Source organism: Melopsittacus undulatus, chromosome 2 (assembly GCF_012275295.1).
Source record: "Melopsittacus undulatus isolate bMelUnd1 chromosome 2, bMelUnd1.mat.Z, whole genome shotgun sequence".
NCBI lineage: Eukaryota > Metazoa > Chordata > Aves > Psittaciformes > Psittaculidae > Melopsittacus > Melopsittacus undulatus.
Genome location: NC_047528.1, coordinates 20,061,970 through 20,078,275, shown reverse-complemented (window position 1 = coordinate 20,078,275; position 16,306 = coordinate 20,061,970). Strand labels below are relative to the sequence as shown.

At 44.6% G+C, this 16,306-nt stretch overlaps 2 protein-coding genes across 3 annotated transcripts; one reads left to right on the top strand and one right to left on the bottom strand.

Moving 5' to 3' along the window:
- The first annotated feature begins 3,709 nt into the window (after positions 1 to 3,709).
- Positions 3,710 to 9,885, top strand: MTIF3 (mitochondrial translational initiation factor 3). Of its 2 annotated transcripts, none has more exons than XM_005149771.4 (4): positions 3,710 to 3,845; positions 6,464 to 6,921; positions 8,170 to 8,315; positions 9,599 to 9,885. In XM_005149771.4, the coding sequence occupies exons 2-4, from the start codon at positions 6,465 to 6,467 to the stop codon at positions 9,809 to 9,811; spliced, it is 816 nt and encodes a 271-aa protein (XP_005149828.3). In that variant the 5' UTR covers positions 3,710 to 3,845; position 6,464; the 3' UTR covers positions 9,812 to 9,885. The 2 variants fall into 2 exon arrangements, with proteins under 2 accessions (XP_005149828.3, XP_030905387.2); XM_031049527.2 differs by lacking the exon at positions 3,710 to 3,845 and adding an exon at positions 3,866 to 4,067.
- GTF3A (general transcription factor IIIA) lies at positions 9,796 to 14,367 on the bottom strand. The gene is made up of 9 exons (XM_034073455.1): positions 14,192 to 14,367; positions 13,864 to 13,964; positions 13,260 to 13,356; positions 12,977 to 13,065; positions 11,970 to 12,043; positions 11,133 to 11,216; positions 10,501 to 10,730; positions 10,352 to 10,411; positions 9,796 to 10,100 (listed from the first exon to the last, which is right to left on the bottom strand). Exons 1-9 carry the CDS (start codon positions 14,339 to 14,341, stop codon positions 9,939 to 9,941), a joined length of 1,047 nt encoding a protein of 348 aa, XP_033929346.1. The 5' UTR covers positions 14,342 to 14,367; the 3' UTR covers positions 9,796 to 9,938.
- Between the last annotated feature and the right edge of the window lie 1,939 nt (positions 14,368 to 16,306).

Sequence of the window (16,306 nt, the reverse complement as noted above, 5' to 3'; positions counted from 1 at the left end):
GGGCAGATTTAGATTAGATATTAGGAAGAAATTCTTAACTATGAGGGTGGTGAGGCACTGGCACAGGGTGCCCAGAGAAGTTGCGGCTGCCCCATCCCTGGCAGTGTTCAAGGCCAGGTTGGATGGGGCTTGGAGCAACCTGGTCTAGTGGAAGGTGTCCCTGCCTGTGGCAGGGGGTTGGAGTTGGGTGAGCCTTAAGATCCGTTCCAACCCAAACCAGTCCGGGATTCTATGAACAGCTTCAGGAGGAGATCAACCCTGAAATACGGAAGAACTGGAACCAGTTTCCAGCACCCTCAGGGGACAATCAAACCTCCCACAGGCAGGTGAGAATTTGGAGGAAGCATCCCAGCAGCATCCTGAGTTTCACATTAATTAACAACATTAATAACAATCACACTGGCAGATCACTACACTGCTCATGTATGAGGCAAGAAATCTCTATTCACCATCCTTTCTCCTTCTCATATATTTGCATTTTAAGTTCTCTGGGGCATGAATTATCTACGCTTTGACATGAGGTCTAGCTGAACAGACCTTCATGTGGCAAAAAAAAACCAAAGTGAAAACAACAACTTTGCTAACCAGCTTGGGAAACTGAATCTCAAATGAAAAAAAAAAAAAAGACCTAAAAGATGCAGATATAGGAATTATAAAAACAAATAAATGTCTGAGAGTATTATCAGCAGTGGAAGGAGGATGATGTTCATCAGGCAAAATAGAAGGGAGAAAGTTGTTGTTATTAACTGCATTTATTATGATAGTGTCTTTCAAATAATTAAGACTGCAGTCCCACTGTGACAGGCACATATAAAAACACAGCCCCTGGACAATCACAGCGTAAACAGACTCGAGACAGAGAACAAGGAGAAAGAGTACAATGAACCCCCAGAAACATCAAATTAATCGAGGACAAACAGCAAGAGAAGGCTGCACTATTTCTTGGCATGCTAAATTTAATTAGAAAGGCACAAAGTAAAGCAAACATCAGGCTTAAACTTAACGGAATTGAACAAAGGGAAGAGAGAAGGAATGCAAGTTGCATGCTCCAAAGTACATTGCTTTCATGCAGGTAGTTTTTATCACAGTGAAGAGGATTATTAGCTTTATTGCTCCTGCTACCATTGCTGAAAATTATCGTTCTCATGGGGATGGCTCTCGGAGAGGCAATAGCAGCTAACTGCAAGCCAGGCACTGACAAGCTCTCCTCTAATGCATACTGCAGAGCAGAGGATGAAAAAAACAAACCTCCCCAGGCTTCAGCTCTGCCAAAACTTCCCTTCACAGCCATTCAAATTCCACACTTCATTTCCAGACCATGAAAAGAGCTATAAAACCCAGGTCTGTCTTGCCTTGTCTTATTGTGGAATATTTCACTCTCCACAATGGGGTACTGTAGAATTTCAATAATTGATATTTCAAAAGCATCAAACTGAGATCTGCTTTTCTTAGGCACTCTCCTGATGGCAGCAATGGCAATCCCTGTTCCCAGAGAGCTTAAAACTGCAAAGGCATAAAGCCTGAGCAAAATCAAGTAATGAATGAAAGAGCAGATTGGAAAAAACAGGTGCTATTTGCATAGAATAGGTGAAGCTACACCTGTTAGTTGGGCTGTTAGCACAGCTCACCATCTACTTAGCTAATTCTGTTAATGGCATTTTTCCATACTCATTACTGCAGGCAAGGAGTTTTAATGAGGATAAGGTGATATGAATGAATTTCAGATTGAGAACTGATGTAGACAAGTTTTCCGGTCTCGCACACCATTGCCATATGATGTCTTCTGTGAAAACGGAGAGCACAAAGCAGTGCGTACTTTTGCACGTGCGTACCAAAATGGCTGTACCAAAACCACCAGCATATGGAATTAAACCATTCCAAGACCATAGTTAAGAATAGAAAACTCTCAAACCAAAAAGATGAAGCTCAGATTTTCACCGCATTTCTTCTTCCTGGGCAGAGGAAAGAGGGGTCACTTAAGTTGTGGCCCAAGGCAAATAAGCTAAAAATCCTGGTTTTCTTTCAGCGGCAAGGAGAGTAGACAGGGCCTCCCTTACAGCTGCTTACCATGGCTTTATTTTGAACCAGATCCTGAACACTTTCAGTTCAGCATCGCTCTCAGCTCCAGTCTGGCTGGTCAAACAGCATCCCCCAATAGACACAAACAGCTCCACAGCTCACACTGCTTAGTGTTGTGCTCGTAGTGTGTTACTTACAGCTGGGGACATAGGGTTTGCACACGGATTTCAGCTTCTCTTTCAGAGGCAAGGCCAATGGGAGGAAGGAGCCTGCAAACCTAAGGCTGATCAGCCTGCTAAGGAAGGTGACATATCCAGACAGCCAACAAGCCCTCGGAGTAACTCGCACAGTGCCAGAAAGGCACACGCTGCTGCTGACCCCTGCAGACACAGCTCCACCACACACCCCGACACCTCGCACATGCACCACAGCGCGCACCGCTGACTCCTGGCAACCCTGGCACTGACACAGGCCCACAACACCGCTTGTTCACTCACACCAGCACCGCCTTATGGCTGGGGACGCAGGGAGTGATGCGCGACAGTGAGCAGACAGGTACGGTGGAGGCTCAGGTGTGCAGCCTCCATAAACACCACACAGGCAAAGCACTCGGCATGCACAGCCTCTTACTGTGTCCAGCTCTGCTCTGTGTTCAGCTCCGGGGAGGGACACTGATCTGCTTGAGTGAGTCTAGAGGAAACCATGAAGATGATCAGAGGGCACCTCTCCTATGGAGACAGACTGCGGGAGCTGGGCTTGTTCAGCCTGGAGAAGACTCTAGGGAGACCTTGTAACAGTCCTACAGCGCCTAAAGGGGACTACAGGAAATCTGGGAAGGCACTTTTTACAAGGAAATGTAGGGATCAGACAAAGGCAATGGCTTTAAACTGTCAGAGGAAAAAATTAAATTAGATATAAGGAAGAAATTCTTCCCTGTGAGGGTGATGAAGCACTGGCACAGGTTGTCCAAGAAAGTTGTGGCTGCCCCATCCCTGGCAGTGTTTAAGGCCAGGTTGGAAGGGGAGTAAACCTGGTCTAGTGGAAGGTGTCCCTGCCCATGGCAGGGGTTTGGAACTGGCTGAGCTTTAAAGTCCCTTCCAACATAAACCAGTCTGTCATTCTATGATCCTCCCTACAAACAGCCACAAACTAATGTCCTGGGAAGGCCACTGGGTACAGCAAGAAGCATCTCCTCGCAGTGGTCCTTCTGCCCAATTGCAACAACCCCAGTGCAGCAAATACCCACAGAATCAACAAAACTAAACCAAAACGATGGTGGTGGTACACCGAGGAAAACAACCCAACAACCGCACATGCAGAACCAGACACACACACCACACATACATCAACACGGAAATGCACGGACACAAAAGGAATACTCAGATACACAGACAAATGCACACTGCGAGGAGACACAAACTCTGTATGTACAGACCTCCCCATGCAAAAATACAACTCGATACACCCACTACAGGTGTGCCCAGCGTGCAGACACGTGTGCAGGCAGACAGACAGGTGGACAGTCCTGCACACACAGTGCGCACACACCCCCAGTCACACCCGTACAGCAACAGCACGTACAAGGCCCGGACACGCGTGTGCACGGCCGCGAGAACGCGGGAGCGTGCCCGGCTACCGCGGACACGCGCACGCACACGGGGAGGCAGCAGGAGGCGGAAGAGCGGGAGGCGGAAGAGGAAGGCGGAGAGGTGGGACAGTTTCCCGCTTTCCGGCGGCCCAGGCCGGGCGCTGGGCTGGGCTGGGCTGGGCTGGGCTCGGCTCAGCTCGGCTCGGCTCGGCTAGGCACGGTACGGTACGGCGGGCAGGTAAGAGCCGCCCGGCGCGGGAGGTGGGGGGGACACGGGCCGGGGGGGCCCGGCGGGCTCCGGGCCTGCACCGACACACCGCTGGGCCCGAGTGACAGGGTCACACGCACACACTTGGTGACCTCCCCGCCGTGCACACCCCGGCACGTCCGCGCAGAAGCCCGCACAGATCCACGCGCAAAGAGCCTCTCCGCAGCGCGCGTTCACTCGAGACAGCGCAAGGTACGCGTCTGTAGCAGCTGCACGTAGCACCGGTGTGCGCAGCCAAACACGTCCCGTCGGTAGGGAACGGCGGCTCTTCCACAGCTGCGGTGTGCGTGCAGCCTGCCTGCGCACCAGAGCCCCCGACACAGTTGTCCTCAGTGACCACAGAACCACGGAATGGTTTCAGTTGGAAGGACCTTAAAGCTCATCCAGTTCCAACCCCCTGACACAGACAGCGACACCTTCCATCAGATCAGGTTGCTCAAGGCTCCGTCCAACCTGGCCTTGAACACTGCCAGGGATGGGGCAGCCTTTGGGCAACCTGTGCCAGTGTCTCACCACCCTCAGCTTTGTATCGACTAGTTAAAAGTTAGTCTGCCCTAGTCTTCAACCAGTCCCTGTGCTCAGACTGTTTATTCACAGGTCATTTTATTTGTTCCTGGGACAGGACTCCTTAGAATCATAAATAGTTCCTCATCCTTGCTGAGGAAAGAGCTTGCAAACCCAAGGCTGAGCAGCCTTCTCCATGTATATGTACGTACATGGATGTGGGTTTACAGTGTCACACATGCATTTATTTATAGAGTGGAGTCACATTCTTCCCTAGGCAAAAGAGGATGCACTCCTGCCAGCTCCTGTGGTATCACGTTTGGTTTCCTGTATCATCTTTGGATTTCCCTGTACTTGCTGCCTTTTAAACACAGAATACCAAAACTGCAGATAATACTTCATTGTTTGCTCTTTATTTCTAAAGTTTTCACAGACATTAAAAAACAGCTGATTTCTGAAGCTTTGAATGAAATGCAAATAATGGTCAGGTGCACCAAAATTGCCACAGGAAATCCATGAACCGGGGAAAAATAGGGGAAAAATATAATGGAAGAAATGCTTCAAAGACTAGTCTTTGATTTCAAGCACTGGTGTATTTTGAGGCTTGTTTTGAATGCTTTGACAGTGCTTTAAGCAGCCTGGTTTAGTGGGAGGTGCCTTTGCCCATGGCAGGAGGGTTGGAACTGGATGAGCTTTAAGGTCCCTTCCAACCCAAACCAGTCTGTGATTCTATAGCTGCATGAGTACCATGCCAGGACAGATGCCTGTAACTATTTAAATTTCAAATTGCATTTGGGGATCTTAGGCCTATGAATCTGTTGCTTATTTTACAGTTCATGTGTTGCAGGCAAGTCTTACCCGTGTCTCTTTTGTCTTTTTTCCCCACTAGATTTTTTCGTCATTCAGGAAGAAAAGTATCATTATTGATGTTTTTATTGAGTGGTCCTAGTGAAATGGCACTTAGGTGCATGCTTTCTGCATGTAAGAAATTCAAATAGTTCTGGTACTGGAAAAAATCAGCTCACTATAAATAGGAATATGCCACCCTAAATTTAATTTTTTGTGAAAAACTGGTAGAGTCAATTGATACTTTAAATGTCTGATAAAGTAAATCTAAAATTAAGGCACTGTTTTCACTTTGGAGCTTGGCTGAATCAGTAGAATTTGAGCTTAAAGGACAGTGAAGAAACTTTAAAAATTTTTAAAAATTAAGATTACTGACATAGTATCAGTGAATCCATTTAAGAGCAATTAGTAGCTGGACTGCTTCCACAGTGACACTTGGAAAACAGAGAAATACATCATTCGGGGCCAGTGCTATGAGAAGTACGTTGCATGCTGGCTATGGAGGAGTTTTCAACCCAGGCAGATAAACCATATTTTCAAGTGTAGTAATGGTAAATTTGTGAAGTTACAATGGCACGGTGAAGACTTTGCATGGCAGTCTTACACTGTATGGTGAAGGCTTTGGAATTCCAAAACCTGCATTGAAGAGTCAGCTGCAGGTGTTGGAATGGCTGCTGAGGGACACTGCACAAATTGCCACTTCATTCACTACATGATTAAGGTGGTTCTGAATTCATGTGGTTTAAATGAAACACTTTCCAAAGACAATTACTGAAAGCAGGAAGAAAATCCTATTGTTAGATACCTCCTGAAAAAAAAATCTGGACTGAACATTAGAAGTGTGACATGCCTTTTTATTTGACAGCATGTTCTCCTTCTTAACTATTGGCTTATCTTTCTGTACACAAAAAAAACTGTGTAAGAGTGAATACTCCTGTGAGGAGGAAGGAACTACAAGTATGGCATTTTAAAGGAGTCCAGGCTCCAATTTTAAATTACTGAAGATAACATCAATTCTTCATAAATTTTGCTGTCAGATTTTCTCTCCAGGTTAAAGCCCTCTGTTACTGTAAAATTACTGTTAGTTGCTCATTCTGTATAGTAACACCATTGCATCTTTTTGAAAGAGTAGTTTTAGGAGCTAGGGTTTACTGAACTGGAGTCAAGTCTTTGTAATGTAACTAGAAGTATTTGGCTAAAGGGGGTAACTTGTTTTGTCTTCTTCACTGCCTCCTCAGAATGACTGCCTTTTGTGTGATGAAACTTGTGTGTCAAGCAACCAGAAACGAGCAGAGATACACAAAAAGATTCTATGGTACTCTTCTGACACAAACCCAACAGAAGAGGGTCTTTTCTCCATTCTGGATGGTAGTGTCTGACCCTACAAAGGCAACAGTGCTTGGACTTAAACAACCCTTTTGTACAGCTAAAAAACCTCCCAAGGAGCCAAAAACAGCATTTGGAAGCGTTGGGCGAAGAATTCCTTATCGGATATTGCACGTCATCAACCAGGATGGAGAGAGCTTAGGAAATATGCACCGAGCTGAGGCACTCAAACTTATGGATCAACATAACCTGAAACTAGTTCTTCTGCGTGAGAATGTAGAACCTCCTGTATACAGACTAATGACTGGGCAGCAGATTCATCAAGAACAGCTGAAACTTGCAGAGAAGAAAAAATCAAGTGCAAAATCAGGTATGTTCATTATCAACACTGCAACACTGACTACTTTGGCAAATACTTCATTAGAAGTGGTTTCAGCAGGTGAAATCCTCTTACTTGCATTTGTGTAAATCCAAAGCAACGTCACTGTGGTCCATGCTATTTATTAAGGATTTGCAGTGGTGAAGATAACATTTTGGCTTAGACTAGTCTTCCATAGAGAAGCCTTCTGTTGCCTTCACAGGATTTACTATCTTTGCACCTTCTGGCTTTTAAAAAAATATTTATGTTTAAATGAATATAACTGGACTCTGGTTCCATGAGCCTCACTGAATTCCTGTTCCTTTGAGGCATAAAGTGACAGGCAGATTTTACAAACTGAGCAACAGATACACCTATATAACTACAAAGTTTTGTTACCGGTAGTCACAAAACATTTTTTTCCCTAGCTTGCTGTGAGGAAGACAAAGTCTGGAGCCCTGTCTTTTACAAAGGAAGAGAACAACTTTTATACTGAACACTTCTCAGGTCGCTGCTGTTTTTAAGTCAGCCTGCTCCAGCAGTTTAAAAAACGGAGTATGGCAAGTAGGTTTTAGAAAGGGTGTCTGACCTTATACCCTCTTCTCTTATCCTCAGGCTGACAAAGGTATCAGTGCTGTGGGGAGAGTTCTGATTTTAGAGGAGAGCATTATTATGTTAGTGACTTTTTCTGTTCAAGAAGCTACAAAAAGATTATTCACATGGTAACTACTTCAGAGAAATGTTTAAGGAGGAAGAGAGCACAAATCAAATGTAATTCAAGGCATCACACTTTCAGTTGATATTGTGCTTCACCATTCAAGAAAACAGGTTTCAGATTAAGAGGGCTGTAACTTCAGAGCTTTATTCAACTGTACTAAGTGCAGAATGTAGAGTTTGCGCACTAGGTCTATAAATCCATATCCAGCACTCAGCTGTTTATCTGTTAGACCTGCATTGTGGGTGGTATGAACAAAACTGTAATTAAAATAAAAAATACTTAAAGCCTTCTGATCCTGAAGAAACTTCCCTGTATGCTTCAAACATGCACTCAGCCTCCCAATTACAGCAGTGAGTGTGAGATACCAAGTATATCACCTTCCAAGGTGGGAGTGGTGCCTGCTGAGACAATCAGATTTAGATGCTCTGTGTATGAGAATGCAGCACAGGGCAGGGGAGTTAAGCAGACCAAGCACCGTAAGCTGTTAAAAGACAGCAAAGGTTTTTCAGATGTTAAGCCAGTTTTAGTTCTGTTTTAAACAGAGATGGTTCGGAAGGAGTTGTCCTTTTCTTCAGCTATTGCCAAGAACGACTTAGATACCAAGACTAAACAGATAGCCCAGTGGATTGAAAAGAAATACCAAGTTAAAATTACCATCCGGCAAGCAAAAGATAGCAATACAGACATGGTAAGTGCACTTCTGAAAACTCAACCAACCACTTTCATTACATAACTGTGCTTGTATTAACTTCCCCTATTCAGTATTGTTTTAATACATCATGTACTGCTAAAAATAAGTGAAGGTCTGTGTCCCATTAAAGGAATGGCTGTCCCACCTTCAGCTGCTTCTGTTCAAACACTGCAGTTCTAGGAAAGTAGTCCCATAGAGACATGTCAAGCACCATGCTTTAAGAATGCAGGTACAATACTGGCTTTGACAGCAGAGTCTAAGCAGTTCCTACTCCTTTGCAGCCCCACCTTATTAACCATGCTGGTGAAATTTCCTTGCCAGTGCCTTAAGCCAAGTCACTCACTGAAAAGTTTAGTAGTAAGGTTTAAAAAAAAACTCTGTTGGTATTTTAGCTGGATTATTTCACTAATCTGACTGTTGTTCTGAATGTGCATTTGTGCAATGGTGGCTAATGTTAGTTGCCCACTGCTGTGTGAAAAACTACTGGGATGGTGTTCCAAGACTGGCAAAGGAAACTTCTGTAAATATGTTGGGGAACTGGTGGCAACTTACTAATATAACTGCAGGGCCTTGAAACTTGTTTCCACTGTCATTTGTGCAAGTGGCTTTTGTAAAGATTCCATGTAAGAATTTGTTTTCTTTTTTCCTTTTAATATGTGCAGTGAATTAGGTTTCCCTGATAATCTTCTCTACTAAATTTCTGGAAGAAAATTGTGGTACTGATTCATTAAAAACGAACAAAAACTTTTCATAGAAGTTGAATTTACAGGGAAAGGGTAACATGAGGAAGAATTGGATATCCAGATTTATGTCCTTAAATTTAAAAGCTCATTGTGAGCTTAAGAGTTCAACTTGTTACATGAATCCACTGTATCAGTGAGTTCAGTACTGCCAGGTTCTGCTGACCTTAGAACAATACTGCCCCTTAAGAGGAAAGCCCTGTAATAATATGCCCAAATCTAGTGGAAGAGGATGGTGGGGACAAGTCAGATGCGGTCCACTTTCATGGACATCTTCAAACAGCAAAAACAGGATGAATCAGGAATTCAGCCTAAGTGTTAGGAAATGGTTTAATTCCTCTGGTAACCTTCCTAAACCTGCTAACAAGTGAAGAACAGATTAGGAAAGGACAAGCTTAACTGCTCAAACCAGGACTAGCAACTAGTTCATTTCAGCTAACAGCTAAACCACAAGCAGGAGACAGTGTCATTACAGACAGCCTGAAATATTTTTCTACCTGTGTTTGTGCACTTAATCCTGTTTTTTTTCCTTCTTTTTAGTTCATGCTTTTTGATCAGATTTTGGAGACTGTGTCTGAGAAAGCCACCTACCTTTCCAAGCCAAAAATTACTAGAGAAGGAGTGAGTACCTGTATTTTGAGACACATGTCTGACAAAGAGCTGAAGGCATACCAGAAGATGGAAAAACAGAATAACAGTACAGAAAAGAAAAATGAAAATGAGGATCTGAAATCACGTGAGTTGAATCAGTGACTTTATAAAAAGGTATAAACAATCTCGTAAAAACAAACAAAACCCTATAAACATAATAAAATTGTTGAACTTTACATTGATTATCCTATGAAGATTATTCCATGAAGAATGTCATCTCAGTCCACCTTTACTGCAGAGTCAGAATTTCAACAGTTGGTATTTCACTTTCCGTGGGCTTATCCATTGTCTTGCTTTGTGTCACAACAGCATCCTTCCCTGGCTGTGTTTTAGGAGGAATGTAGCCACTCAGACGAGAGGCTAAGCTCCTCTTAGGACGAGAACGCTTTGTCTGGTAGAAATAAATGCACAATTAGCAACTTGACATATCCATGGAACAAAGTCTACTAATGTAGTGGGGAAAGAAGAAAATGCCAACACTGCATCATTTAAAGGAGCTTCAGAATTAAGAATCTCCCAAATTAAGTAGACAGCTGACCTGCTTTCCTGCTTGAAGTCTTATTCTGAAACATGTAATATTTATTCTCCTCTGAAGTGGCAGGGTATGGTTAAGAGTACACTTTTTTCAAGAGTACAACTTACTTTCAAGTTCAGCTTTTTCTTTTCAGGATCATGTACAACTGCGTGCCTTGCTAGGCTCTGCTACAGTTATAAGGAACAGGAAGAAAAAGTTAGGTTTATAATTTCAGATTATGTGATTCAGATTAGAACAGTGTAAAAAAAATACATACCTTCATTGCAAATGTTTTTCCACAGCCTGGATAATCGCAAGAGAACGGTTTTTGCTCCTCGTGAAAAGAGAGGATGTGGCTTTGAAGGTTAAATACAGTTGTGTAAGTTCTCCCACATCCTTCTTTTGGGCATTTGCAGACCTCCCTCTCGGTAGCATGTACTTTTTGATGCTGCTTGAGGTAATCTTTCCTTTTAAACGTTTTGTTACACTCACTGCAAATGAGTGTGTCTGAGTAAGAGAGAGACAGGCAAAGTATAAGTGAATAGCTTCTTACAGAAGCTCAGAATCAAACCTTAGTAGTCCTCTAAAACAATGCTAAAATCCACAAAAATTGCAAGGAGCTCAGATTGGAAGAGAATAATGCAGTATGAATTATCCAGATGGAAAATCCTACATTGCTTTGTGATCAAGTTAATGAGAACTTGCACAAATTTAGTACACAGAGCAGCATTCCATCAGTTAAAGGTCTAGCCAGGGCAACTACCATTTTACCAATAAAGCATTAGTATACAAGTTCATCTGGACACAATGACAAGTTGATGAAATTTCAGCATGAACTCCTCAAATTAGCAGTTTGTTTCCTGTTTATATCAAAAGTTCAGTTCTGTTACATAATAATTTTGAGTTTACCTGCATGACTTTCTTTATTATGTTTCAGAAGCTCTGACCAAGTTTTTCCAGTATATGAGCAGTTTTCTTTCTTGCATGCATAGCCTGTTGGACAGGGAAGATGCTTACAATCACAAAGGTTTTCGCAAACAGAGTGCAGTTTTTCAAGGGGGAACTCCACTTTCAGGTTTTGAAAATTAAAGGCCAGTATTCCTCCTCCCATACTGCAACCAACACAAATTAACACAAGAACATCCTATCTTAAGAAAGGAACACAGTACAAATCACAGCTTTTTGCATATTCTACCTAGTCCCCTGGGTTGGGGTTTTTTCTAGCACTGGAAAGTAGGTTAGCTGTCAATCATACTGAAAGAACAGACAGGAGCGTAGCAGGATTAGCTCAAACATACATTGACCAGCTCCTGACAATTCCACTAAAATACCTTTCACATAGGTACATTAATAACTTCAAACAATGCAAGTCTACATGGTTTTGCCAAGGCTCCATAGGAAATCTGTTGCAGAACTGGCAACTGATCCTAACCTCTGGAAGTCTAGGCTAATGTCCTTAGCCATCAGCCCATCTCCAGAAGATGGATTATTGACAAGGAGGCACATTAGGAAAATAAATTACTGAAGGCATCCCAAGCTCTGTTCAGCCTGACACAAGTAATTGAACACTGCAGCGCCTTGCAACTGTACCCCACCTGAATACTCAAAACACGTGTTCTTGTTTTGTCTGACTGGCTCACTATGCCCAGAACACTTTCATGTCTGTTGAACATCCTTGCGTATTCTCTGTACTGAAAAAGTTCTTTTGCTAAAACATAACTGAAGCAAGAAGAAAAACTCTATTACCTTCATGTATCTTTTCATGCCGCTTTAGATGACTTGGGGTTGAAAAGCACTTTCCACATCCTTCATTATTACATCTAGGTATAGAATACACTGGTTTAATTTCTTTCACTGCGTCCAAGTATTTTTTGCTCTTTAAGTCAAGAACAATTAAAGTGGACAAAATAATACAAGTTTTCCTTTGCCTAAAGATCTGCTCTGTGTGTCCTCCCCTGCCTTGTAAAGGTAAATTCCATAATACGTTTGTAATAGAAGACACTGATCCCCTTGAGAGTAAAATTATAGTACAGTTTCCATATATACAGCAAGTTAAGCTTTAGCTAAAGAAACAAGCCATATATCATCCCTACACAGTAGGCTCTTAAAAGAGAAATAGAAAGTTGAGAGTTTAAGTAGTTTGTACAGATCTAGCAGAGCAGCAGCAAAGCACCAACAGTATATTTGTGCCTGTCACACAGCCATACTAGTGAACATCACTGAAGTGGAACACTCCTGTTAAGTGTGTTCCACCTGTAAGAAACACAAGACTAAACTTCGCTTTCATCAGACCTATACCAATATGTCCTCATAGACTCGCAGCTTCTCAAATCGGTGTCCAAGCCTTTCACCTTTTCTAAGCTACTACTCCACGTTAGCTACAGCACTTCTTTTTACTGAAAAATATAAGTAGCTGCATTTTTCATTACCCTGCAAGCTCTTATGCTTGTATTTCAGACTGTCTGAACTAGAAGCTGGGGTTTTTTTTGTTTATTTTTCCTGTGAACCTGTAATAAACCCATAGAAAGTATCTGGAATGCTAAGTTACAGAGCATCAAGAAACAAAAACCAGACCACTGCGCAAAGCACTTGCACAAGAAATGTACTTGCAGCCATGACTACAAATCCATTCTAGTTTTGGTTTTGCTGCTTTTGTAAATGCTACATTAGTGATAAGGTTGAGAAAAGTCTCCTGTTTTCATCTACAGTGTTTATGGAATTGTTAAAGTTCATTATTAAAATTATCCACCTACTTGAAGGGAGGTTCATTGGTGTGGTAACACTGATGAACTTTAAGTTGCTGATGCTTCCTGAAAGACTCGTTACAGCCCTCGAAGTCGCACTATGTAGGAAATTAAGTTATCATTAGAGACCAAATAACGAAAGCCCAGTCTACATGTGTTTGGTGAAATCCCAGTCACAGTATTTGAACTCATATTACAAGTACTGCCTAATAACAAGTTGAAGTATTTCACTAGAGATACAAAAAGGAGCTTGTTTAGCCTCCACTTTGCAGTATCAGAGGTAATTACTCACCACATACTGCCTTTTCCTATTCTGATGCTTGCGCTCAATGTGCTTCTTTAAGTTTGACTTTGTTCTGAATTTCTCATTGCAGCCATCAGCTGTGCACCTACAAATGAACTACATTATCATCACTCCCAAAGAGTGATTTGTTCGATAGGCAAATACAGAAATTGGTGGACAAGAAGAATACACAAAGAATAACTGAAACTCAACCCAAACACAAAAATTTGCCTTAACAACACAAAGACAGGCAAAGTTACAACCAAAAGCCACAAGATATAACAGAAGAGATATTTAATAAAGCATGCAGGAATTCCTAGCTCCTAATCCATGACATGCAGCTGCTAAAAGCTTAGTAATAATAAATAACTATCCTTCTTTTAATTCTGCATTCTAAGGAGAGATCTGCCCGTTCCTATTACGGATCACGGCCAGATAGGAGGCTTTAGGCTGCTATTTCCCACAGCTCTCACCCTGTCCGTGCACTGCTAATGGCAGCCCAGTGCTAATGGTACCAAAGCTAGGCGTGCATAGCAACCATACATCAGTTTCAACTCTCACTTCATTAAGGACTAGCATAATCCGTTTTAAGATGTAAAAAGCGCGGCCTTACTCGAACGGCTTTTCCCCGGTGTGCGTAAGAATGTGTCGAGCGCGGTGGAAGTCTCTGGTGAAGCCTTTACCGCAGCCATCATAAGGGCAGACATACGGCCTCTGAGACAGCGGGAGAGAAGGAGGGAGGGCCGGTCAGAGGCGGCACACCATTCCTACGGGCCTCAGCTGCTTCCGGGAGGCTCCTTCAGCAGCACACACCCCGCCCCCGGGGTTTCGGGTACCCCAGGCCGTGAACCGGGCTGCCCGGCCCCGACCCGCGCCCGCCCGCCGGGCCCCGGTGAGGCGGCCTTCACCTCACCGCGCTAACCCTTCCCTTCCCGGCTCACCTCGCCCGTGTGCCGGCAGAGGTGCGCCTCCAACTTCCAGCCCTTGTTAAAGAAAGCCTCGCAGTCCGGGAACGAGCAGATGAAGGAGCGGGCGTGAGGCGCGCTCCCGCTGCCCTCCGGCGCGCCCCCCACCACCCCCTCTCCAGCCATGCAGCAGGACACGTGAGAGCGCGCCGGCCGCGGGGCGGTGCGCGGCTGTGGCGCATGCGCCGCCGGTCGGCCGGGCTGGGAGGCAGTGGCGGTGATACGGTGGGGCGGACAGTGGAGTGTTCTCGGTGCTGTGCTGTGAGGGTCGGGATCGCCTCAGCCGAGAGCTCGATCCGAGCAGCCTGGAGCCGGGGTGCCTTCTGTTACCTCATGCGCCAGGCACAGCCCCTGCTGCTGCCGGTTGTGGGGCTCTCTCACGCTGGTGATGCAAGAGTTCGAAAGGTTCGACTCGGGGTCCTTCCACCCAACAGCCGTACAGGGGGTTAGGGATGTACGGCCCTGCTGTCTCCCCGAAAAGCACTGGAGGTGCCAGGTTAGATCCTTGCCAGTTGTGGTTTGAGTCCGTGCTGTGCCAGGGAAGGGGATGGGTTTGCATCATGCTGGTTAGCCCCTGGTCCTTACTGGGGGAGTATCATGGACCCAGGTGTCAGCCTCTGCTGTGCACTCTACCATCAGTACCCAGATTCGGGGGTTTGCAGCACAGGCCATGTCTCGGCTGTCTGGGATCCTGTGGCAGAGGTGGCCTGTCCCCCTGGCCTGTGGTCATGCTGTATGCCCAGGGTGCCTGAGGTCCTGCTGTGGGGACTCACTGAGCTGAAGGGCCCTGATGCCTTGTGCAGTACCTCTGTGGTACCTGACTTGCTGGGCTGGGGTGTCACATCAACCCCTCTGCTTTGCATTGTGTGAGTCGTCACCTGAGCTTTATTTTAGGAGACATTTCCCCATCTGATGCAATTCTTTACACAGAGTGAGTGTGAGGGACAGGGGGAGAAAGCTGGAACAAGACTGTGACAAGGGAACCATCCTGAGAAGAAAATCTCCTATTCCTCCTTCTCCATTTGTGTCGTGAGTGGTGGGAAAGCCTGAAGAGATGGCGGTGCTTGGAGCAGCCTAGGGAAACAGGGCAGGAAGGTTGGCGGGAATAAGGAGCATGAATCAATCGTATGGGGAGTGGGTGGGAGAAGGGACACACAAAATGAGGTGGCAGGAGTGCTGAAGGATGGGGCACAGTGCCCTGCCTGGAGGGAAGCTGCTGGCAGAGTGAGGAGTTCCTGCTGGGCCAGAAGCAGATCCCTGTGGCCCTAGGGGAGGTCTGATCTTGCTCATCTGTAGCAGGAATGAGGGGAGGGCTGAATCAGTCAGTGAGACCCTCAAAGCAATGGCAACAAGTCACCTTATTCTTGGGAAGAAAGTCAGTCTGAAAGGATATCCACTTTTAAGCAAAAAGAAGAAAATATTGCTACATTTTTTGCCTCAGAATTGCAATAAAGAATACCTGAAATTCAAAAGATAAGCTTACAGTCTTCCTTATTGAGACCTCGCCTGTGAAAAAATGGTATTGCCTCAGGCCTCTCTAACACAGGTGAGGAAATAGCATGCAATGCATAAAACTTTGGAAAATGTCACTGCTGGCTACACAGAGGCCAGATACTCATCACACAGGGTTAGCTCTGTGCGATGCCAGTTAGAGATTACAGCAGGGTCCTCTGGGAATTTTAATCTTAGTTTGGAAATATATAAATAGAGGCTGACTCCAGGCCCAAGGGATTCTCACTGGGCTGTGCTGCTGATGTCTGCTGTGGTCAACTATGGAGGGAGAATTCTGATGAGTCCCCTAGTAGGGCTGGAAAGAGCAGTGGGTTCCCTTTCAGATTTGATCTTACTGTTGTCCAGTGTGGGAGGTGGAAGGTAAACCTAAGAAGCAAACACATGCAGTGGAGAAGAGTTAAGTCTGAAGATGTACATTTTCAACACAAGGCCCTCACTGCTACTGACAAATTTGAATAATCTGTAAGCTGAAAGGGAGGAAAAACCCTGGAAAGCTGAGGTAGTTCATTCCCTCAAGAAAAAAAAGAACCACACAACTCCCTCACACACACATAAAACCCCACAGGGTAGTAAATCCCT